General features: G+C 41.8%; 1 protein-coding gene across 1 annotated transcript in view; it reads left to right on the top strand.

Annotated features, from left to right (window-relative positions):
• NUP93 (nucleoporin 93) overlaps positions 1-18,140 on the top strand; it is a 102,979-nt gene that overhangs the window by 9,160 nt on the left and 75,679 nt on the right. The window contains exon 2 of the mRNA XM_070388405.1: positions 6,453-6,645. Coding sequence (XP_070244506.1) covers positions 6,467-6,645 — 179 coding nt within the window. The 5' untranslated portion in view covers positions 6,453-6,466. The remainder of the gene's footprint in view (positions 1-6,452; positions 6,646-18,140) is intronic.

Here is an 18,140-nt window from a genome sequence, read left to right as displayed (position 1 = left end):
GGCTACAGATCAGAGGCTCTTGTATCCGCCACCCCCACCTCTAGGTTTAACTGGTTCACTAGAGCAGTTCACAGAAATCAGAGAAACATTTATTTAACGCTCACCAGTTTGTCATGAAGGATGAATGGCCAAGTGCAGAGGTACATAAGATGGGGTCCAGATGAGTCTTTAGCCCAGGAGCTTTTGTCTCTGTGGAACCTGGGTACCATTCCTGTTCCCCTGGAACCATTGTCCCAGCATGTAGGTGATTCACCAACCCAGAAACTCAGCAAATCTCATTGTTCAGGAGTTTCTATAGAGCTTAATCTGCAGCCCTTGCTTCCCCTTGCCAGAGGTTGGTCAGTAGGGCCGAAAGTTCCAACCTGGTCTTCCTGGTGACTGGCCCCATCCTGAGGCCGCCTAGAATAGCATCTCCAAGTTACCTCATTTGCATAAATTCAGGTGTGCTTAAAAGGGTTCATTGTGAGTTACAGAAGACTCAGAACTTCAGGACATTCCAGGGGTTATAGAAGCTTTGTGCCGGGAACTTGGGGACAAAGACCAAATGTATGTATTATACTACGCTACTATTTTCTGACTTGATTAAATATTTAACATGGTTATATTATGTGGAAATGACCATATTTTTCATAATTAAGACACATGTTAATAGCAAGTAGACCAAAATTATTTGATGCATTTTTGCTTTACCCTTTTTTTTTAAAAGTTTATTTCATCCTATATGCAATTTGGAGATTTTTTTTTTCTCTTTGTTAAGAATGTTTATGTGCATAGAAGGGGCATTTTTTTGGACACTGAAGGACAGGTGAATGCTAACTAATTTGAGGAAATGGAAATCTGCCCAGTCCTTGGCTTTAGCTCTGAATAGGAGCTGTCTCTCTAAAGCTGCAGGCTTTAATTTTTTCCTCTAGTTAATTTTCTCAGCATCTTCTAGGTGTGGTGAAGAGGTCTGAACTGGGGAACTTCCACTTAAGAAGCATTCACCAGTGGGTCATTGCCTTTCGTTTTGGAGGGGAACTTTTTACTCAAGTGTGATGCACAATCAGAATGTGCGTAAACGATGAGTCTTGCTCAAATTGAACACACTATTAAGCAGCACCAAGTGTAAGAAAATTACCAACCCCCAGAAGCCTCCTTTCTCCCTACCCCTGCCCCGCAAAGGGCAACCAGTCTTGCCTTCTGACAGCAGTGATAAGTTTGCCCTTCATTTTAAACTTCACCGGGTATTTGAGGAAGTCGTTGGAGGACTTCTTCCCAGAGGCACAGAGAGCAGGTTGTTGCTCAGAGCCCTCGTACCCTGCTGTGCTCTCTGAAGGGCCTTTCAGTGTTTCCAGGGGCCCTCGCAGTCAGGCACGGAGTCCTATGACAGAGAGGGGCCCCAGTGCCATGAGCTGTCCTTGCTGGTCTTCTCCCATCCAGCCCCGGTTTTGCTGCCTTGGCTGTGCCACAGCCCACATGTGTGGGTTCTCAGTGGCTTCTTCCCGTGGAGTGGCTCCCTCCTCCACAGCTTCCCGCCATGCAGCTGACATCCAGTCTCTGCGTGTGTCCTGACCAGATTTCCCCAACACAGAGCTTGGACTTCACCCTGACAACTCCCTCTTCCCCATCCCATTTTAGTTCTCTCTGTTGGACTAAGCTTGTGAGGTTATTTTCCTGATCAGTTTTCAATATCTTGGATCAAATGATACCGATATTTAACCCCTTATATTTTGTGACTAATTTGATATTTATTTTTGCACAAAGGTTAAAAATTGTCTTTAAACTTGTTAAATTAACCATGCATTTAAAAATTTTAATGAAACAGGATGATGACTGCATAAAAGTATAGACTTGGAAACTTTAATAGCATTTTTTGATAAATCAGTTTCCATTGGTTGAGTTATAATGCAGGACAAATCCAGTTTTTCCCAAATATAGTATTGTATACATTACTGTCTTCTTTCAGACAGACATGAAACAAGCTTATTTTCTACTCTGAAGTTGTATAGCACAATTCTATGTATTATTTGCTTAGTTTGGAATTTGTTCACCTGAAAACTGGGCTATTTCTTCTAAAATACCACTGGGTTTTTGTCTGGGTATTTAGAGGGAAAGCACTTGTCTGGACCAAGTGTGATCTGAATTCATGCCATTTATACTGTCACTGCCTTATGCTGTGCAGCCTCGGAAATGTTAAGTATCAGTTGGTAGTTGGAAGAGAATGTTTTTGCTCTGGTCTGTGCTTGCCAGTGGATTTGGCAAGAACGTACAGGAAGTCTTCAAGAAAAACAGTCTCCATAAATGGAAGAACAAAACTCCTACTATTCATTCAACAGATGAGCACCTACTATGTGCCAGGCACTGTTCTAGGGACTGGGTGAACCTCAGTGAACAAAACAGGCAAAAATCGCCGTCCTTGTGCGGTTTACATTGTGGCTGGGATGACAGACCATAGGGAGATGGGGGAGCGCTCAGGGTGGTAGCAGGCTGCACTCTTAAATATTTTGTCCTATGAAATGAAGTGAAGTGAAAGTCTCTCAGTTGTGTCTGACTTTTTGTGACCCCATGCACTGTAGCCTGCCAGGCTCCTCTGTCCATGGAATTCTCCAGGCAAAAATACCGCAGTGAATAGCTGTTCCCTTCTCCAGGGGATCTTCCCAACCAAGGGATCAAACCAAGGTCTCCCACCCTGCAGGTGATTCTTTACCATCTGAGCCACCAGGGAAGCCCAGGTTGGCATCAAAGGCACGGTGACAGTCGAGAGAGCTAAGGTACAGAAAAAGGACAGGATGGTGTTTGACTCATAGGGGAGCAGCACGGAGGCCCGGAATGAGTGGGGTGCAGAAAAGGAGGAGGGATGGGGCTGGAGACGAGTCTCAGAGGAGAAAAGAGGTGGGTTGCTTCACTGAGCTTCACTCTGTGTTAACACAAGAGTTTTAAACAGAGGATGGATGTGATCAGACCTTTAAAGGACCACTAGTTGTCAGGTTGAGAGTGCAGGAGTCAAGGGCTTAAGCCAGGGAGCCAAGTCCAGGTGACTTGGATGGGGAAGGTGGTGGGAAGAGGTAGATCCTGGGTGCACTTTGAAGGTAGATTGAAAGGCTTTGTTGGCCTATCTCATGTGGGATGTGAATTGGGGAGAGCTTTAAGGACTTTTAGAGAAGACTCTTGAGAGTCACTTGAACTGCAAGGAGATCCAACCTAAAGGAGATCAGTCCTGGGTGTTCTTTGGAAGGACTGATGCTAAAGCTGAAACTCCAATACTTTGGCCACCTCATGCAAAAAGTTGACTCATTGGAAAAGACTCTAATGCTGGGAGGGATTGGGGGCAGGAGGAGAAGGGGACGACAGAGGGTGAGATGGCTGGATGGCATCACCGACTTGATGGACATGAGTTTGGGTAAACTCTGGGAGTTGGTGGTGGACAGGGATGCCTGGCGTGCTGCAATTCATGGGGTCGCAAAGAGTCAGACACGACTGAGCAATGAACTGAACTTAAGGATTTTGACCCAAGTGACTGATGGGGTCTCCACACTGAGAAGGCCAGGGAGCAGGTTTTATAGACGAGAGGTTAAAGCTCAGTTTGGGGCATGTTAAGTTTAGGATGGCAGAAAGCGAAGAACTACTAAAGAGCATCTTCGTGAAGTGAAAGAGGAGAGTTTAAAAGCTGGCTTAAAACTCAGCATTCAGAAAACTAAGATCATGGCATCTGGTTCCATCACTTCATGGCAAATAGATGGGGAAACAGTGGCAGACTTTATTTTCTTGGGCTCCAAAATCACTGCAGATGGTGACTGCAGCCGTGAAATTAAAACATGCTTGCTCCTTGGAAGAAAAGCTATGACCAACCTAGACAGCATATTAAAAAGCAGAGACATTACTTTGCCGACAAACGTCTGTCTAGTCAAAGCTATGGTTTTTCCAGTAGTCACGTATGGATGTGAGAATTGGACCATAAAGAAAGCTGAGCACCGAAGAATTGATGCCTTTGAACTATGGTGTTGGAGAAGACTCTTGAGAGTCCCTTGAACTGCAAGGAGATCGGACCAGTCAATCCTAAAAGAAATCAGTCTGAGTATTCATTGGAAGGACTGATGCTAAAGCTGAAACTCCAGTACTTTGGCCACCTGATGCGAAGAACTGACTCATTGGAAAAGACCCTGATGCTGGGAAGGATCTAAGGCAAGAGGAGAAGGGGATGACAGAGGATGAGATGGTTGGGTGGCATCATTGACTCGATGGACATGAGTTTGAGTAAGCTCCAGGAGTTGGTGATAGACAGGAAGGCTTGGCGTGCTGCAGTCCACGGGGTCACAAAGAGTTGGATACGAATGAGTGACTGAACTGAATTGACTGAAGTTTAGGATGTTGTTTAGAGATTCAGCCTTTATTTTACTATGGTCAGAATAATTCTTCATTAACTTTGACGAATCATATTTATTGGACCATATTGAACTAAAGCATGACTTTTATTTTACATTTATTACTTACCCTCAAATGCATCACTTTAAGTCTTTGTATGGATAAGTCATTTGAGAGGTTGAACATTTCCTTTGTCTGAATTTCTCTGATATGGAAATGTTATGTGAGATATTGGATGTATTTTCTTCTCTCTGCTTTTTTTTAAACATAAAGTTTTGTTTCATTCAGTGTTTTATTCAAGGAGTTCCAAAATTTTCCTTATGAAGGAAAAAAAGTGTTTTCTTCTCCTTGGCTCTGTTTGACAAATTATTTTTATCTTAGAGTAAAAAAAATGTGGGGGAAGAGGCAGCATGTTTCTTTTCTTTCCTCTTTGTGGTGAGAGACCATGTTTCTGACACTTCATAGAATGTCATTGGCCTTGTAGGTTTCTGAAGGAAAAACATTTTTCCATCAGGCAGGAGCCGTTGTGTAATAATATTCTATTTCTTTATTCTTCTGTCCCAGAAAGTACCTCTTACTCTGTAATCTGCATTTTCCCACAGGTAGAGATGGCCAGTTACAGCCTGATTCCATTAGGTAAAAAAAACAAAAATCAAAAAACGACCACGAATATCTAGAAACTTTAGATAAAGAGTTATAGTGTACATGACTTTTCATCTAAATATTAAAGTCAGCTTGGCACTTCATAAAGAATATAGAAATGTTTCCATGTTTATTCCAGCTGAGCTGTTTTTGTTTTAACCCTGTGCCCTTGCCTTTAAAGTTAATGTCCTTTAATGTTCATTTTTAAAACTCCTTATTCTCTTGCTGTGGATTTATGGTGGAAACCATGCCCTTTTAACATTAACCTGAGCTTCATAGCTGAGACGAAATTGTATATTACATTAACATTGTAACTATACTTCTAGACCAAGGGATTTCAAAAGTACAATAGAGGCCAAGCCTTTGGAACAAAGAGGAAAATTATAATCAACAAAAGCTACTTTTGAAAGACTTGTTCTTTATTAATAAATAATAATTTTGTTAACCTTTTAGCAGTGAAATTTTTTTAAATGATGTTGATACTGTTTATCTTTGTTGATTTCAGTAGGGGTAGTAGTTAAAACTCCTTGGTCATGAACCTTATACTAGGATGGTGAAGTATATAGAAGATTAATAAATGTATAATGTGCATTAAATATCAACACTGTTCAAAGCGCTTTTCTCAGTTGTTGGAGAAACAGGTGATCTTACTAATAATATTCATCATCTAGAAGCCAGCTCCTATTGTATAATTATCAGTTGCAGTGGTATTTCTGAAAGTAGTAGATGTATTAACAAGTCTAATATTCTGAGTGTCATATATAACAAGCAGAGATGAATCTCTGCTCTCAGAGGTGAAGCTAAAAAAGAATGAGTGGAGACTTGGACATGAATTTTAAAACCCTGTCTTTTATGTTAGCAAAGGAGCAGGTGTGAGACTAACAGGGATCAGTCAGAAGCCTGTCTTCTTCTGGCCTCAGTTCTGCCTCGTTGCCGCAGAGACTGTTCTGGGCACAGGACTGAGCTCTGTGGACTGACGTTGCTTCTTTGTCTTCTCAAGATCCTCACAGTTGTTGGGAATCATATAAGGTAAGGGCCTAATTGCCCGGCCCTCTGCAGGCGGGGCGTTTTCCTGTCTCAAGCGGGCGGAAGGAGGCACAGGTGAGGGTTCTTTGGGCCTCTCAGAGGATGCCCATGGCTTCCATGCCCTGTCAGCTCTGAGTCTGTGGAGGGAGACAGGAATTCTAGTCTGTGCCTTAATATCTTTGCTTTTGTTCTGGTGGCAGAAATCAATCTTGGGGCTGTCAATTTGGACAGAAATGATCTATTTCTTCTCAGTCTGACTCATTTTCTGTCAGACCTGTTGTTCTTGGGCTACGTTCAGGAACAAACCCTGCTTGTTGAGGACCTGTCTCCTTGTCTGTTTTCAAAAAGTCCCAGTGTTTTGTTGAGCTTGTGACAGGTTCAGGCAGTGTGTGACGCCTATCCGTCCCTTGACTTGGGTCTCTTCTTTCTTCTCCCCCACCTAGGATCTGCATCCCCAATGGATACTGAGGGGTTTGGTGAGCTCCTTCAGCAAGCTGAACAGCTTGCCGCGGAGACCGAGGGCATCTCAGAGCTTCCCCATGTGGAACGGAACCTGCAGGAGATCCAGCAGGCGGGCGAGCGTCTGCGTTCCCGTACCCTCACACGCACGTCCCAGGAGACAGCAGATGTCAAGGCGTGAGTACTGCTGGGGAGGGAGCACTGGCACTGGGGAGCTCGGGGGCAGGATCTGTTTCTTCTTTCCTGCCTTGAATGTGGCTGCAGTCTGTAAAATTCAGATACATGCCAGATCCTCAGGAATTCGAGAGAGGTTTCGTAAACAGGTCAACAGCACCGCTTTGTCTCCCACCTTCCTGGCTTTTCCAGCCTGTCTGCCTGACCAAGCTGTGAGCCCCTGTCACAGGCAGAGATGATCAGGGTGAGAAAGGGTGTAGAGCTTTGCCGTGCAGAAGCGTCCCAGTCATTTTCCTGCTTGGGTTCACTGACTGTTGGGTCATAAATGGTTCACATAGTATATTGGTAAATGTGGGTCACACAGATAAGTGTTCCCTTAAAAGCCAGAGAGCATGAAGTGATGGGCACCATTTTTAAGAGCACTTGGAAGAAATTGATGAGCAGTTAGTGATGAGAAGCCATCCACATGAGTAGTGATTCTGTCTGCTTATTGTCGGTGACCCCATAGGCTGCTTCTAAAAGACCTTGGAAATGTAGTGCCTGCCAGTTGATTGTAGAAGAGGAAAGTGAATGAGCCCCGAGAAGGTGCAGCGGGGGAAAAGTGCAGATTGACTGTTGACCGGTGGCTGCTGCTGCCATGCAGCATGCATTGGGTTGTTGATTCTACAGACATATGTTTGGGATCCCCACTGTGCCAGGCCTGGACTCTCTCGGCTACAACCATGAATTAGACATGGTCCTTGCCCTCAAGGAGCTTATTCTTTAGTGAGGCAGAAAAAAAATCTTGCCATTTTCCATAACAAATGTGTTTATTGATTACTTACCGTACATCAGTAAGATTTTGCTTAGCTCTCACAATAAAATGGCAACCCACTCCAGTGTTCTTGCCTGGAGAATTCAATGGACAGAGGAGCCTGGCTGGCTGTAGTCCGTGGGGTCACAAAGAGTCGGACACGACTGAGTGACTAATACTTTCACTTTCACAATAAATAGTAGGACTGTGACCCCTGTATTACAGTTGAGCAGCTTAGGCTCAGAGAGGGCAATAACTCTCTCGGATCACACAGCTGGTGAGTAGTGAGTCAGCATTCAGACCCAGTGAGGTTGACTCCAGAGTGTGTGCTCCTTTAGGCCTGATGGAAGGGTCATGGGAGGATGGAGAGGTGTTGTTACTGGTGACCTTGCTGGGTCTGGAAAGTGGCTGAGATTCTCTGTGGAAAATGCATCATGGGAATTGTCAGTCATCTGCTCAGTCTTCATTCCTTAAACTTGAGAAAGACATAAGTGCCGGTATTAAGGTGGGGACATTGTTTGGATACATAGTGAATGTCACCAGGATGAGTATAACGGCCACATTTTCTTTTTTCAACTCATCTTGAGATCTGAATGTTTTGGGTGCCATGCTGAATTGGTAAGGATGTTGTAGAAATCCTTATGTAGGCCTCCCCAGAATTTTATTTTTTTAAAATACTAAGTTTTCTTGGTTCTGTTGGTATTGGTAAAGGCACATCAGGGGAACCCTGGTGGGGATTTTTTATTATCCATCCTTGCTCCCCTACACTATTGCCCAACACCCCAACCAGCCTTCAGACGTTTCCACTAACTTACCCTCCCTGCAGGCTCCTGCTGCTGCAGCTCCTGGCTGCCTGCAGTTACCCCGGGGCTCGAGCATGCAGGCTTTGCTTATGTGAAAAGATGCTGCTGGAGTGAAAGGACTGTGATGCCAGCTGAGTTGCTATAGTTATAATTTAATTGCATCAGCTTTACAGCCTATTAAGAGCGAAAAGGGAAAATGTTTTCTTGGTAACAATTATCAGTCATGCTCTCTTTCTTGTAAATTTCCATTCTTCCTCATTTCTTTCTACCTTAAATTCATCATTTTAGTGGGGAGGAATTTGGAACGTTGAAAGAATGGGTATAGGGTGGGGCAGGTGCTTAAAAAGAAACCAAAGGGCTGATGACTGTATTTTTCCATCTCTGTGATAGGCAGAGACATAAAGTGTGATGTGAATATTTTAGTACAGGATGAGGGCAGAGGAAAGAAGTGAATAGGGAAAATTTTCTTACATGAAATAAATTTTGAAAGAAATTTCTGTCTTCAAGATTTTAGTTAAGATTGGATTGTAGATTTAAGATTGAATTGTTCTGTGTTGAAATGCATTTGTTTAAATAAACTGTGTTGGATTTTTCATTTTAGGGAACAGATTTGATTGCTTTTTTGCATGTGTGTGTGATATTTTTAAATTGTTAAATTTCTTCACACATAAAAGAATATGCATAACGTATATGAAGGTATAAATCAGGGGTTGGCAGACTAAGACCCAGGAGCCAAATACAACTTGCTGCCTGTTAAAGTTTTGTTGGAACACAGCCACACGTACTTGTTTGTGTATTGTCTGTGCTGCCTTTGTGCTACAGTAGCCGAGTTGAGTAGTAATGACAGACTGTATGGCCGGCAAAGCCTGAAGTACTTGCTGTCTGCCTTTTACGGAGTTAAGTTTGCCGACTCATGGTGTAAATAGTAGTAAAGTGAATGAATACCGCTGTGCACATTGCGCAATTAAGACATAGAATGTTATCAGTAGCTGTGAACCCCAGTCTGGGTACACATCGTCAATTACATCCCCCTCTTTTCCCACGGGCGATGCCTCATTGAATTTTTCCATTCAGCTCAGAAACCAAACAACCTCGGATACAAAGAAAAAGTCGGCCATCACTCTCTCTGCCTAACTTTACCTACAAGGTGATCAGTGCCATTAACTTGCTTGTTCTTTCACAGTTTTCCCCATGATCAGGCAAAACATGTATACACTTTTATTTGCCCAGAGTTAAACAGCAGATTATAACATTTTCTGTGCTCATACTACTAACCTACCTTTTAAAGCACTTATTGTTTGTCAGACACTGTGCCAAGTACTTTATATGCATTATGTACTTTCCTGTGAAATAAAATAACCCTTTGAAATAAGTGTGACTGTCTCCTTTTTATATTGAGGAGTCAGAGAGCAGGTAATCACGCCAGAACTCCAACCCAGCTTGGGCAGTGCGAATCCCTCTTGTTTGTGAGGCATGTTCAGTTCCCGAAGGCTTATCATGGGCGTTCTCCCAACTGGTCTTCACAGCCCTGAGAGGTGAGAGAGGCAGGGCTTTCCTCTACATGTTAGCAGGAGAAAAAGGAAGCTTGGACAAGTGAGCTGTCCAGGATTTTCAGTCAGTATCTGACAGATGGGACTAACCCAGGCCTCTGGACTTTCTTCTGAGAACAGCTTTTGTCTTCTTGTTCTCCTGGGACTGGACTGTTTGACTCCAGCTTCTCTGGCTTTCTGCTCAGGAGAGGCTCTCTGGCTTGTAAAAATTGGGGCAGGGAACCTTTGGGTTTTTCCGCCCTGAGAAGGTGAAACAGCCTTTGTTGGTATTAGTAACATCATCCCTACCCCAGATTGCCTGCCTCCTTTATGGTCCCTCCCTCCACCCCCCACTCCCCACCCCAATCAGGGCTCCTGTGAATGCACTGCACAGTCCGTGAACTGCACACTTCCTCTGGGCACCAGCCACCTCGATGACTTTTCCTCATAATTTTCATAGCTAATTTTTAAATTTCAAGGTTCCCAACCCTGGTATGCCTTTAAATCTCTGGCCTCTGAATACATTCTCACGTATCACTGGTGGGGATAGAGTGCCGGTGGGACAGAATTTGGCAGTAGCTAGTGAATTTACTCTTGACCCAGCTGTCACACTTCTGAAGATCTCTCCCAAAGATACACTGGCAAAAGTACAAAAAGATGTGTGCACAAGGATATTCTTTGCAGCATTGGTTGTAATAGCAAAAGTTAGAAACAATTCCAGTATCCATCAATATGGGACTGGTTGAATAAATGTGGTGCATGTGCATAGCAGTAGCAGAAAGGAATGAGAATATACACTCATTGGATGGAGTGTCTCCAGGCCATGTTGCTAAGTAAAATAAACATGAAAGGTGGAGGAACGTGTATGCTGCTGCTGCTGCTGCTGCTGCTGCTGCTGCTGCTGCTAAGTTGCTTCAGTCGTGTCCAACTCTGTGCGACCCCATAGACAGCAGCCCACCAGGCTCCACCGTCCCTGGGATTCTCCAGGCACAAACACTGGAGTGGGTTGCCATTTCCTTCTCCAATGCATGAAAGTGAAAAGTCAAAGTGAAGTCACTTGGTCATGTCCGACTTTTCGGGACCCCATGGACTGCAGCCTACCAGGCTCTTCCGTCCACGGAATTTTCCAGGCAAGAGTACTGCAGTGGGGTGCCATTGCCTTCTCCGTTATTTAAGAAAGCAGGTGAAGGAAAGTCCATGTGTGTGGATTGGAAAACTTCATCTCATTAAGATGTTAACATTCCCCAAATTGATCTATGGATTAAGTGCAATTCCTATCAAAATCCCAGGTGGCTTTTTTGCAGCAACTTATAAATTGATCCTAAAATTTGTATAGAAATTCAAGGAACCTAGAATGGCCACAACAATCTTTTTTTTTAATTGAAGTATAATTGAGCTAGAGCACTTTGTTAATTCCAGGTATAACAGTGATTCGATATTTCTTTATAGAATGATCACATAAGTCTAGTTACCATCTCACCATACAAAGTTATTACAGTATTATTGACTGTATTTCCCATTCTGTGCATTTCATTCCAGTGACGCATTTATTTTATAATTGGAAGTTTGTACCTCCTGATCTCCCTCCCTGCATTTCACTCGTTCCCCCTACCTCCCTCCCCTCTGGCAACCACCTGTTCTTTGAATCTATGAGTCTGTTTCTGTTTTGTTATGTTTGTTCACTTGATTTGGTTTTGAGATTCTGCATATAAGTGAAATCATATGGTATTTGTCTTTAAAATTTTAAAACTCTTCGAAGAAAACAGGCATAAATCTTCCTGACCTTAGGTTGGACAGAGCCTTTTTGGATATGAAACCAAAAGCGCAAGTGACAGAATCAAAAATAAACTGAACTTCATCAAAATTAAAAAGCTTTTGTGATTTAAGGGACACTATCAGGGAAGAAAATAACCCACAGAATGGGGAGAAAATGTTTGTATATTATATATTGGATAAGGGACTTACATCCAGAATGTATTAAAATCTCTTACAACTCAATAATAAAAAGACAACTCTGTTTTGAAGTAGTATTGATTTACAATATTAGTTGCAGATGGACAGCATTGTGACTCAGTGTTTTTACAGGTTATCATCCATTGAAAGTTGTTAAAAGACAATGGCTATAATTCCCTGTGCTCTACAGTGTATCCTTGTTCCTTATCTGTTTTATGTGTAGTAGTTTGTGTCTCTTAATCCCGTATCTAATGTGCTCCTCCCCCTCTCCCTCTCCTCTCTGCTAACCATTTGTTTTCTCTGTCTGTCTGTCTGTTTCTGTTTTGCAGATACATTTGTTTGTATTATTTTTTAGATTATATTTGTATTATTTTTAATTACATTTGTATTATTTTTTAGATATCATATATAAGTGATGTCATACAGTATTTGTTTCTAATTTCACTAAGTATAATGCTTTCTCAGTCCGTCCATGTTGCTGCAAATGCAAATTTTCATTCTTTTTTATGAGTGAATAACAGTCCATTGTGTGTGTGTGTATATATATATATATACACACACACACATATACACCACATTTTCTTTATCATCTGTGGATGGCACTTGAGTTGCTTCCATATCTTGGCTACTGTGCTGCTATGAACATCGGATACATGTATCTTTTTGAATTAGTGTTTTCATTTTTGCCGAGTATATATTCCAAGTGAAGTCGCTGGATCATATGGTAGTTCTGTTTTAGCATTTTTCTTTTGAGAAACCTCCTTACTGTTTTACATAGTGGCTGCACCAGAAGACACCCCAGCTTTAAGATTAGCGGGTCTGAATAGGCGTTTCTCCAAAGGAGGTCTGTTCATGTCCAGTAAACAAATGAAAAGATATTCAGTTCACTAACCATCAGGGAGTTGCAGATCAAAACCACAGAAAGATACCACTTCACCCCCGCTAGGATGGCTGTAGTCAAAAAGATAGGTAATAACAAATGGAAAGAATGTGGAAAATATTGAAACCCTCATATACTGTCAGTAGGAATGTAAAGTGGTGCAGAGTTTACAAAACCGTCTAGCAGTTCCTCAAAAGGTTAAATATAGAGTTTCCATATACATGAGCAGTTCCACTCCCAGGCGTATACCCAGCAGGAAGGAAAACAGTGGTCCACACAGAAACCTGTACATGAGTGTTCATAGCAGCATTACTTGTAGTTGCCAAAAAGGGGAAACAATCCAAATGCCTAACGACTGAAAAATTGATAAATGAAAAGTGGTATATCCATATAATGGAATACTATCTGGCAATAAAAAAGAATAAACTACTAATACATACTCCACCATGGATGAACCTTGAAAAAACATGCTAAGTGAAAGAAGCCAGTCACAAAAGACTATATACTGTATAGTACCATTTACATGCAACGTGCAAGGTAGGCAAATACATAGAAACAGAGAGTAGATTAGAGGTTGTCAAGGGAGTGATAGATTAGGGGGCCTGGGGAGTGACTGCTCTGGGTAAGGAGTTTCTTTTCTGGGTAATGAAAAGATTTCTAAAATTAATTGTAGTGTTGGTTGCACAAATCTGTGAATATATTAAAAACCACTTTTTTTTTTTTTTTTTGAGATTTCCTCCCACCCACCCCATCACACTTCTTTTTAACCCTTTTATTATGAAAGTGTTAAAACATTCGTAAGAGTAGAGAAAACAGTATAGTAAACTCCCAGGTACCCATCACCCATCATATCAACATTCTGCCATTTTTTTAAATTTATTTTTAATTTTTACTTTATATTATAGTTGATTAAAAATGTTACTAGTTTCAGGAGTGCAGCAAAAGTGATTCAGTCATACATATACATGTGTCTGAATTACACGTTTTCAGTGGATGATTAAATAGTATGTGGATTATGTCTCAGTAAAACTGTTTGCAAAAAGTAGAAAACACAAATGTATATAAGTATTTGACTCTTGAGAGTCCCTTGGACTGCAAGGAGATCCAACCAGTCCATTATAAAGGAGATCAGCCCTGGGTGTTCTTTGGAAGGAATGATGCTAAAGCTGAAACTCCAGTACTTTGACCACCTCATGCGAAGAGTTGACTCATTGGAAAAGACTCTGATGCTGGGAGGGATTGGGGGCAGGAGGAGAAGGGGACGACAGAGGATGAGATGGCTGGATGGCATCACCGACTCGATGGACGTGAGTTTGAGTGAACTCCGGGAGTTGGTGATGGACAGGGAGGCCTGGCCTGCAATTCATGAGGTTGCAAAGAGTCGGACACGACTGAGTGAACTGAACTGAACTGAAGGTTTGCTATAATAAAGTATGGTAAGACATGAAGACAGGGATATGACTGTCATGAGGGAAGAAGTTTCTACTCACATTTTTCCAGAAACAGGAGGCAGAGCATGCTATGCAGGGCCACTGAGGAAGCACTGAGGTCAGTCGGGGCAAATGAAGTAAGGGGAACACGTGGGCAAAAGCCTTTACTGTGGTTTCTGTAAGAAGGCATGATGAGCAGGCTTAGGATTGGCTAGTTTGAATCACTTCAGTGGGCTCTAGGGTAAAAGTAAAAGTGCTGTCTCTGGTTGTTTGGTACCTAGCCCTGAGATGATTAGGGAAGAGGATAGTGTCCCAGTGAAGGAGGTGGTTGAGGTATGGGCTCTGGATTGATTAGTATGCATATGTTATATGTGCTTGCAGGCCTCTAGGATTAGCAAACCTGAGAGAGGCAGTCCCTCCAGTATCAGCAAGACCCCAGATGTCAAAGCAGCAAATAACAGAAAGTAAAAAGATGTGATTAACACAGACGGTTACCTATAGGAAAAGGGAAAAAATAAGATGGAGAAGACAGGGACTTTTTTTTTGGACTTTGGAATGGTTTAAATATTTTGCATAACTGTAAAACAAATCTCAAAAAATTCCTACAGAAGAAAAATAAATGCTCATTCAGTTGATGACACAACCATTCAGAGAGGAACATTTCCAAGTAATATCTTAATCAGTCGTCAATAATGATACTGTTGGTGGAGGGATTAATACTGTTGTTTTGAGATTGTTGTGTATATAGCGTAGGATAAAGCAAGTAGATAGTTAAGGTGGTGATGTTGAGAACTAGGACTTTTGGTATAAGAGAAGGGAGAGATGCAGATAGAAAATCTATGCTGCTGCTGCTGCTAAGTCGCTTCAGTCGTGTCCAACTCTGTGCAACCCCGTAGACGGCAGCCCACGAGGCTCCCCCATCCCTGGGATTCTCCAGGCAAGAACACTGGAGTGGGTTGCCATTTCCTTCTCCAATGCATGAAAGTGAAAAGTGAAAGTGAAGTCGCTGAGTCTTGTCTGACTCTTAGCGACCCCATGGACTGTGGCCCACTAGGCTCCTCCGTCTATGAGCTTAACCCAAAACTGTAGGTTTTTAATTTTGAATTTAAAGCGTCAGTATGAACTCATGATATAATTTATCTTAAGGAAGCTGAAACAAAATTAAAAACTCTGTTTCTAGCTCTGCCTGTTGAAGGCTTAGAAACAGTGTAGCAGTCCTAGTGCCCAGAGAGTATGCTCTAAAAATCCATTTCTTAATAAAAAGTAACTGGGGCTCTTTGGAGAGTTGACCAATTCCAGGTCTGTGTAAGATGAACTTATACCAGATGGCAAGGAAGTTATGAAGGTCCACTTGAGTCATGTGAAAAGATCTCAGAAACCAACTTGAAAAGACTTCTATTAACCACAGATGAGATGATTTTGAGCATGATAAAGATAATAACTGCGTGGAGTGAAACACATCAAATATGCTTAAATTCATGAGTTCATAATGATACTAAAGCAAGACTCATCAGTCACCTTTGGAGGATGCTAGAGAATCAACTCGTTATTCAGAGTAACCACACAGTTGATGAAGAGCGTCTCTGAGGGGAAATATTCCAGCTAATAAAGATAGAATACCACCATTTTGCAACCTCTGAGGAATTAATGAATCTCAGCAGTGATCATCAGCGTCTGGTAACATTCCAAAAAGAGGTAATCAGACGTTACATACCTCTTGATAAAAGTCTGAAGTAATCGAACCAAAAAAATAAAATAATGCCACATGAATCTGATCCGACTGTCAGCACTTACCTTCAATTTACAGGAAATTGGATAGGAGAGGCCAAAGGACCCTGCTAAATTACATCATGGGGATGCAGTCAGTAAAACCTTTATGTGGGGAACTACATCCTTGCTACTCTGAGTGTGGCCCATAGATCAACAGCATAAGCATCAGCCGTGAGCTTTTTAGAAATGGAGACGCTCATACTCTCTCTCAGACCTGCTGAAACAATCTGCATATTAACAAGTTTCCCAGGTGATTCACATGCACGTTTCAAGTTTGAGTAGTGTTGCTCTACGGGACAAATGAACTAGAGTCTCCAAACAAAGCAATTGTAAGAAAAAAAATGAGACGGGGCAGCCTATCTGGATGAAAAGACACTTGGAGGCATATCAGTTATTTGCAAGTAGAGAACTAATTTGTGTTCTATTCAAACAAACACAAATCTTAAAAATAATTTTAAGTAATTGGAGAAATATCTTGAATTTCTTTTGAAATAATCTGGGTGGTAGCGAGAGGAAAGTGGGTGGGGATGTAGATGAAATAAACTTTCCTACGACATGCTAATTTTTGAAGCAGTAATAGGTACCAGTATTTTGGTCACCTGATGCAAACAGCTGACTCATTCGAAAAGTCCCTGATGCTGGAAAAGATTGAGAGCAGATGGAGAAGGGGGCGTCAAAGGATGAGATGGCTGGATGGTACTGCCGATGGAACAGACATGAACTTGGGCAAACTCCGGGAGATGGTGAGGGACAGGGAGGCCTGGCATGCTACAGTCCATGGGGTGGCAAAGAGTTGGATATGGCTTGGCAACTGAACAACAGCAATATGTACAAGGTTTGTTATTTTATAATAAAATATTAAGATTTTTCCTGTAATAGTTTAAAAGGGGGAGTTCACTAAGATGGCTGCAATCAAAAAGGTAATAACAGGTATTGGCAAAAGATATGGAAAAAGTTGGAACCCTCGTACATTGCTTATGGGAATATGAAATAGTGTAACTGCTTTGGAAAATAGTCTGACAGTTCTTCAGAAGGTTAAACAAGGAGTTAATATATAATCTAGCAGTTCCGCTCCTAGGTATATACTCACGAGAAATGAAAACATAAATTAATGTAAAAACTTGTACAAGGATTTCCGTGATGGTCCAGCGACTAAGACTCTGTGCTCCCAGTGCAGGGAGCCTGGGTTCAATCCCTGGTCAGGGAACTAAATCCCACATGCTACAACTAAGATAACCAAGACCCAGTGCAGCCAAATAAATATTAAAAAAAAAAAAAAAAAAGAATTTTGTACGTGAATGTTCATGGCAGCATTTTTATAAAAGCCAAAAGTAGAAACAACCTAGCTGTCCTTCAACTGATGAATGGATATGTTCATAACTATAAGATATAGCATATTCATATAATGGAGTACTGTACAATAATAAAAGGAAATAAAGTACTGATACATGCTGCAACATGGATCAACCTTGAAAATATGCTAAGTGGAAGAAGCCAGTCACAAACAGCTACATATTTTATAATTCCATTTATAGAAAATGTCCAGAATAGGAGAAGTTAGAGAGATGGAAAATAAATTACTGGTTGCCAGAGGCTGGGGAGAGATTTGTAGAGACATGGGCATCTTACATTCCCATGACTGCTGATGGGTTGTTGGAAAATTAGGAGGGGGGAGGGGGATGAAAATGTTCTAAAATAAATTGTGGTGATGGATGTACAACCCTGTGAATACACGGAAACCCATGAAATTATACACTTAAGTGGGTGAATTGTGTGATATATGAATAATATCTCAGTAAAGCTGTTACTAAAAAAGGAAGGAGAGCATTATATTGATACCCAGTCTCCAGTCTTCACCCAGCGTTATCAGAATCACTGGGAGGGAAGTTGTCTAGGTGATTCTAATGTGCAACCAAGACTGGGAACCAGTGTATTAGGAAGTTAGCTGTCAAGGATTGTTAGAAGAGAGAGGCAAGATTATCTGTTTGAAATGACAGCCTGGAGGGCAGGCCAGGGATGGCATCAGAGCTGACCATTCTGATAGAAGAGACAAAAATCTACAGTGGGGAGTCCTCTGGGTGCACATCATCTGTTAGTAGCACTTAGTACCATTAGTGGTACTTAGTACAGTGGAAATAGGCTTGAGAAGTCCTTTCATTTCTCCAATAAGTGTGTTCAGAGTTGGTCTTCTTCAGTGTAACACCCATAGGTATTAGGGTTACTTGTGCTGCCAGGTGGTCTCACTTCTTCTGAATTACTCAGAATGAGGAGAGACTTTGTCAGTGGAATGTTGAGGTATTAAACCGTAATCCAAAAGTAACAGTCTAAACAACTTAATCT

Source organism: Bos mutus, chromosome 18 (assembly GCF_027580195.1).
Source record: "Bos mutus isolate GX-2022 chromosome 18, NWIPB_WYAK_1.1, whole genome shotgun sequence".
Taxonomy (NCBI): domain Eukaryota; kingdom Metazoa; phylum Chordata; class Mammalia; order Artiodactyla; family Bovidae; genus Bos; species Bos mutus.
The sequence above is the reverse complement of the archived record's forward strand: the minus strand, read 5'-3'. Positions and strand labels throughout refer to the sequence as shown.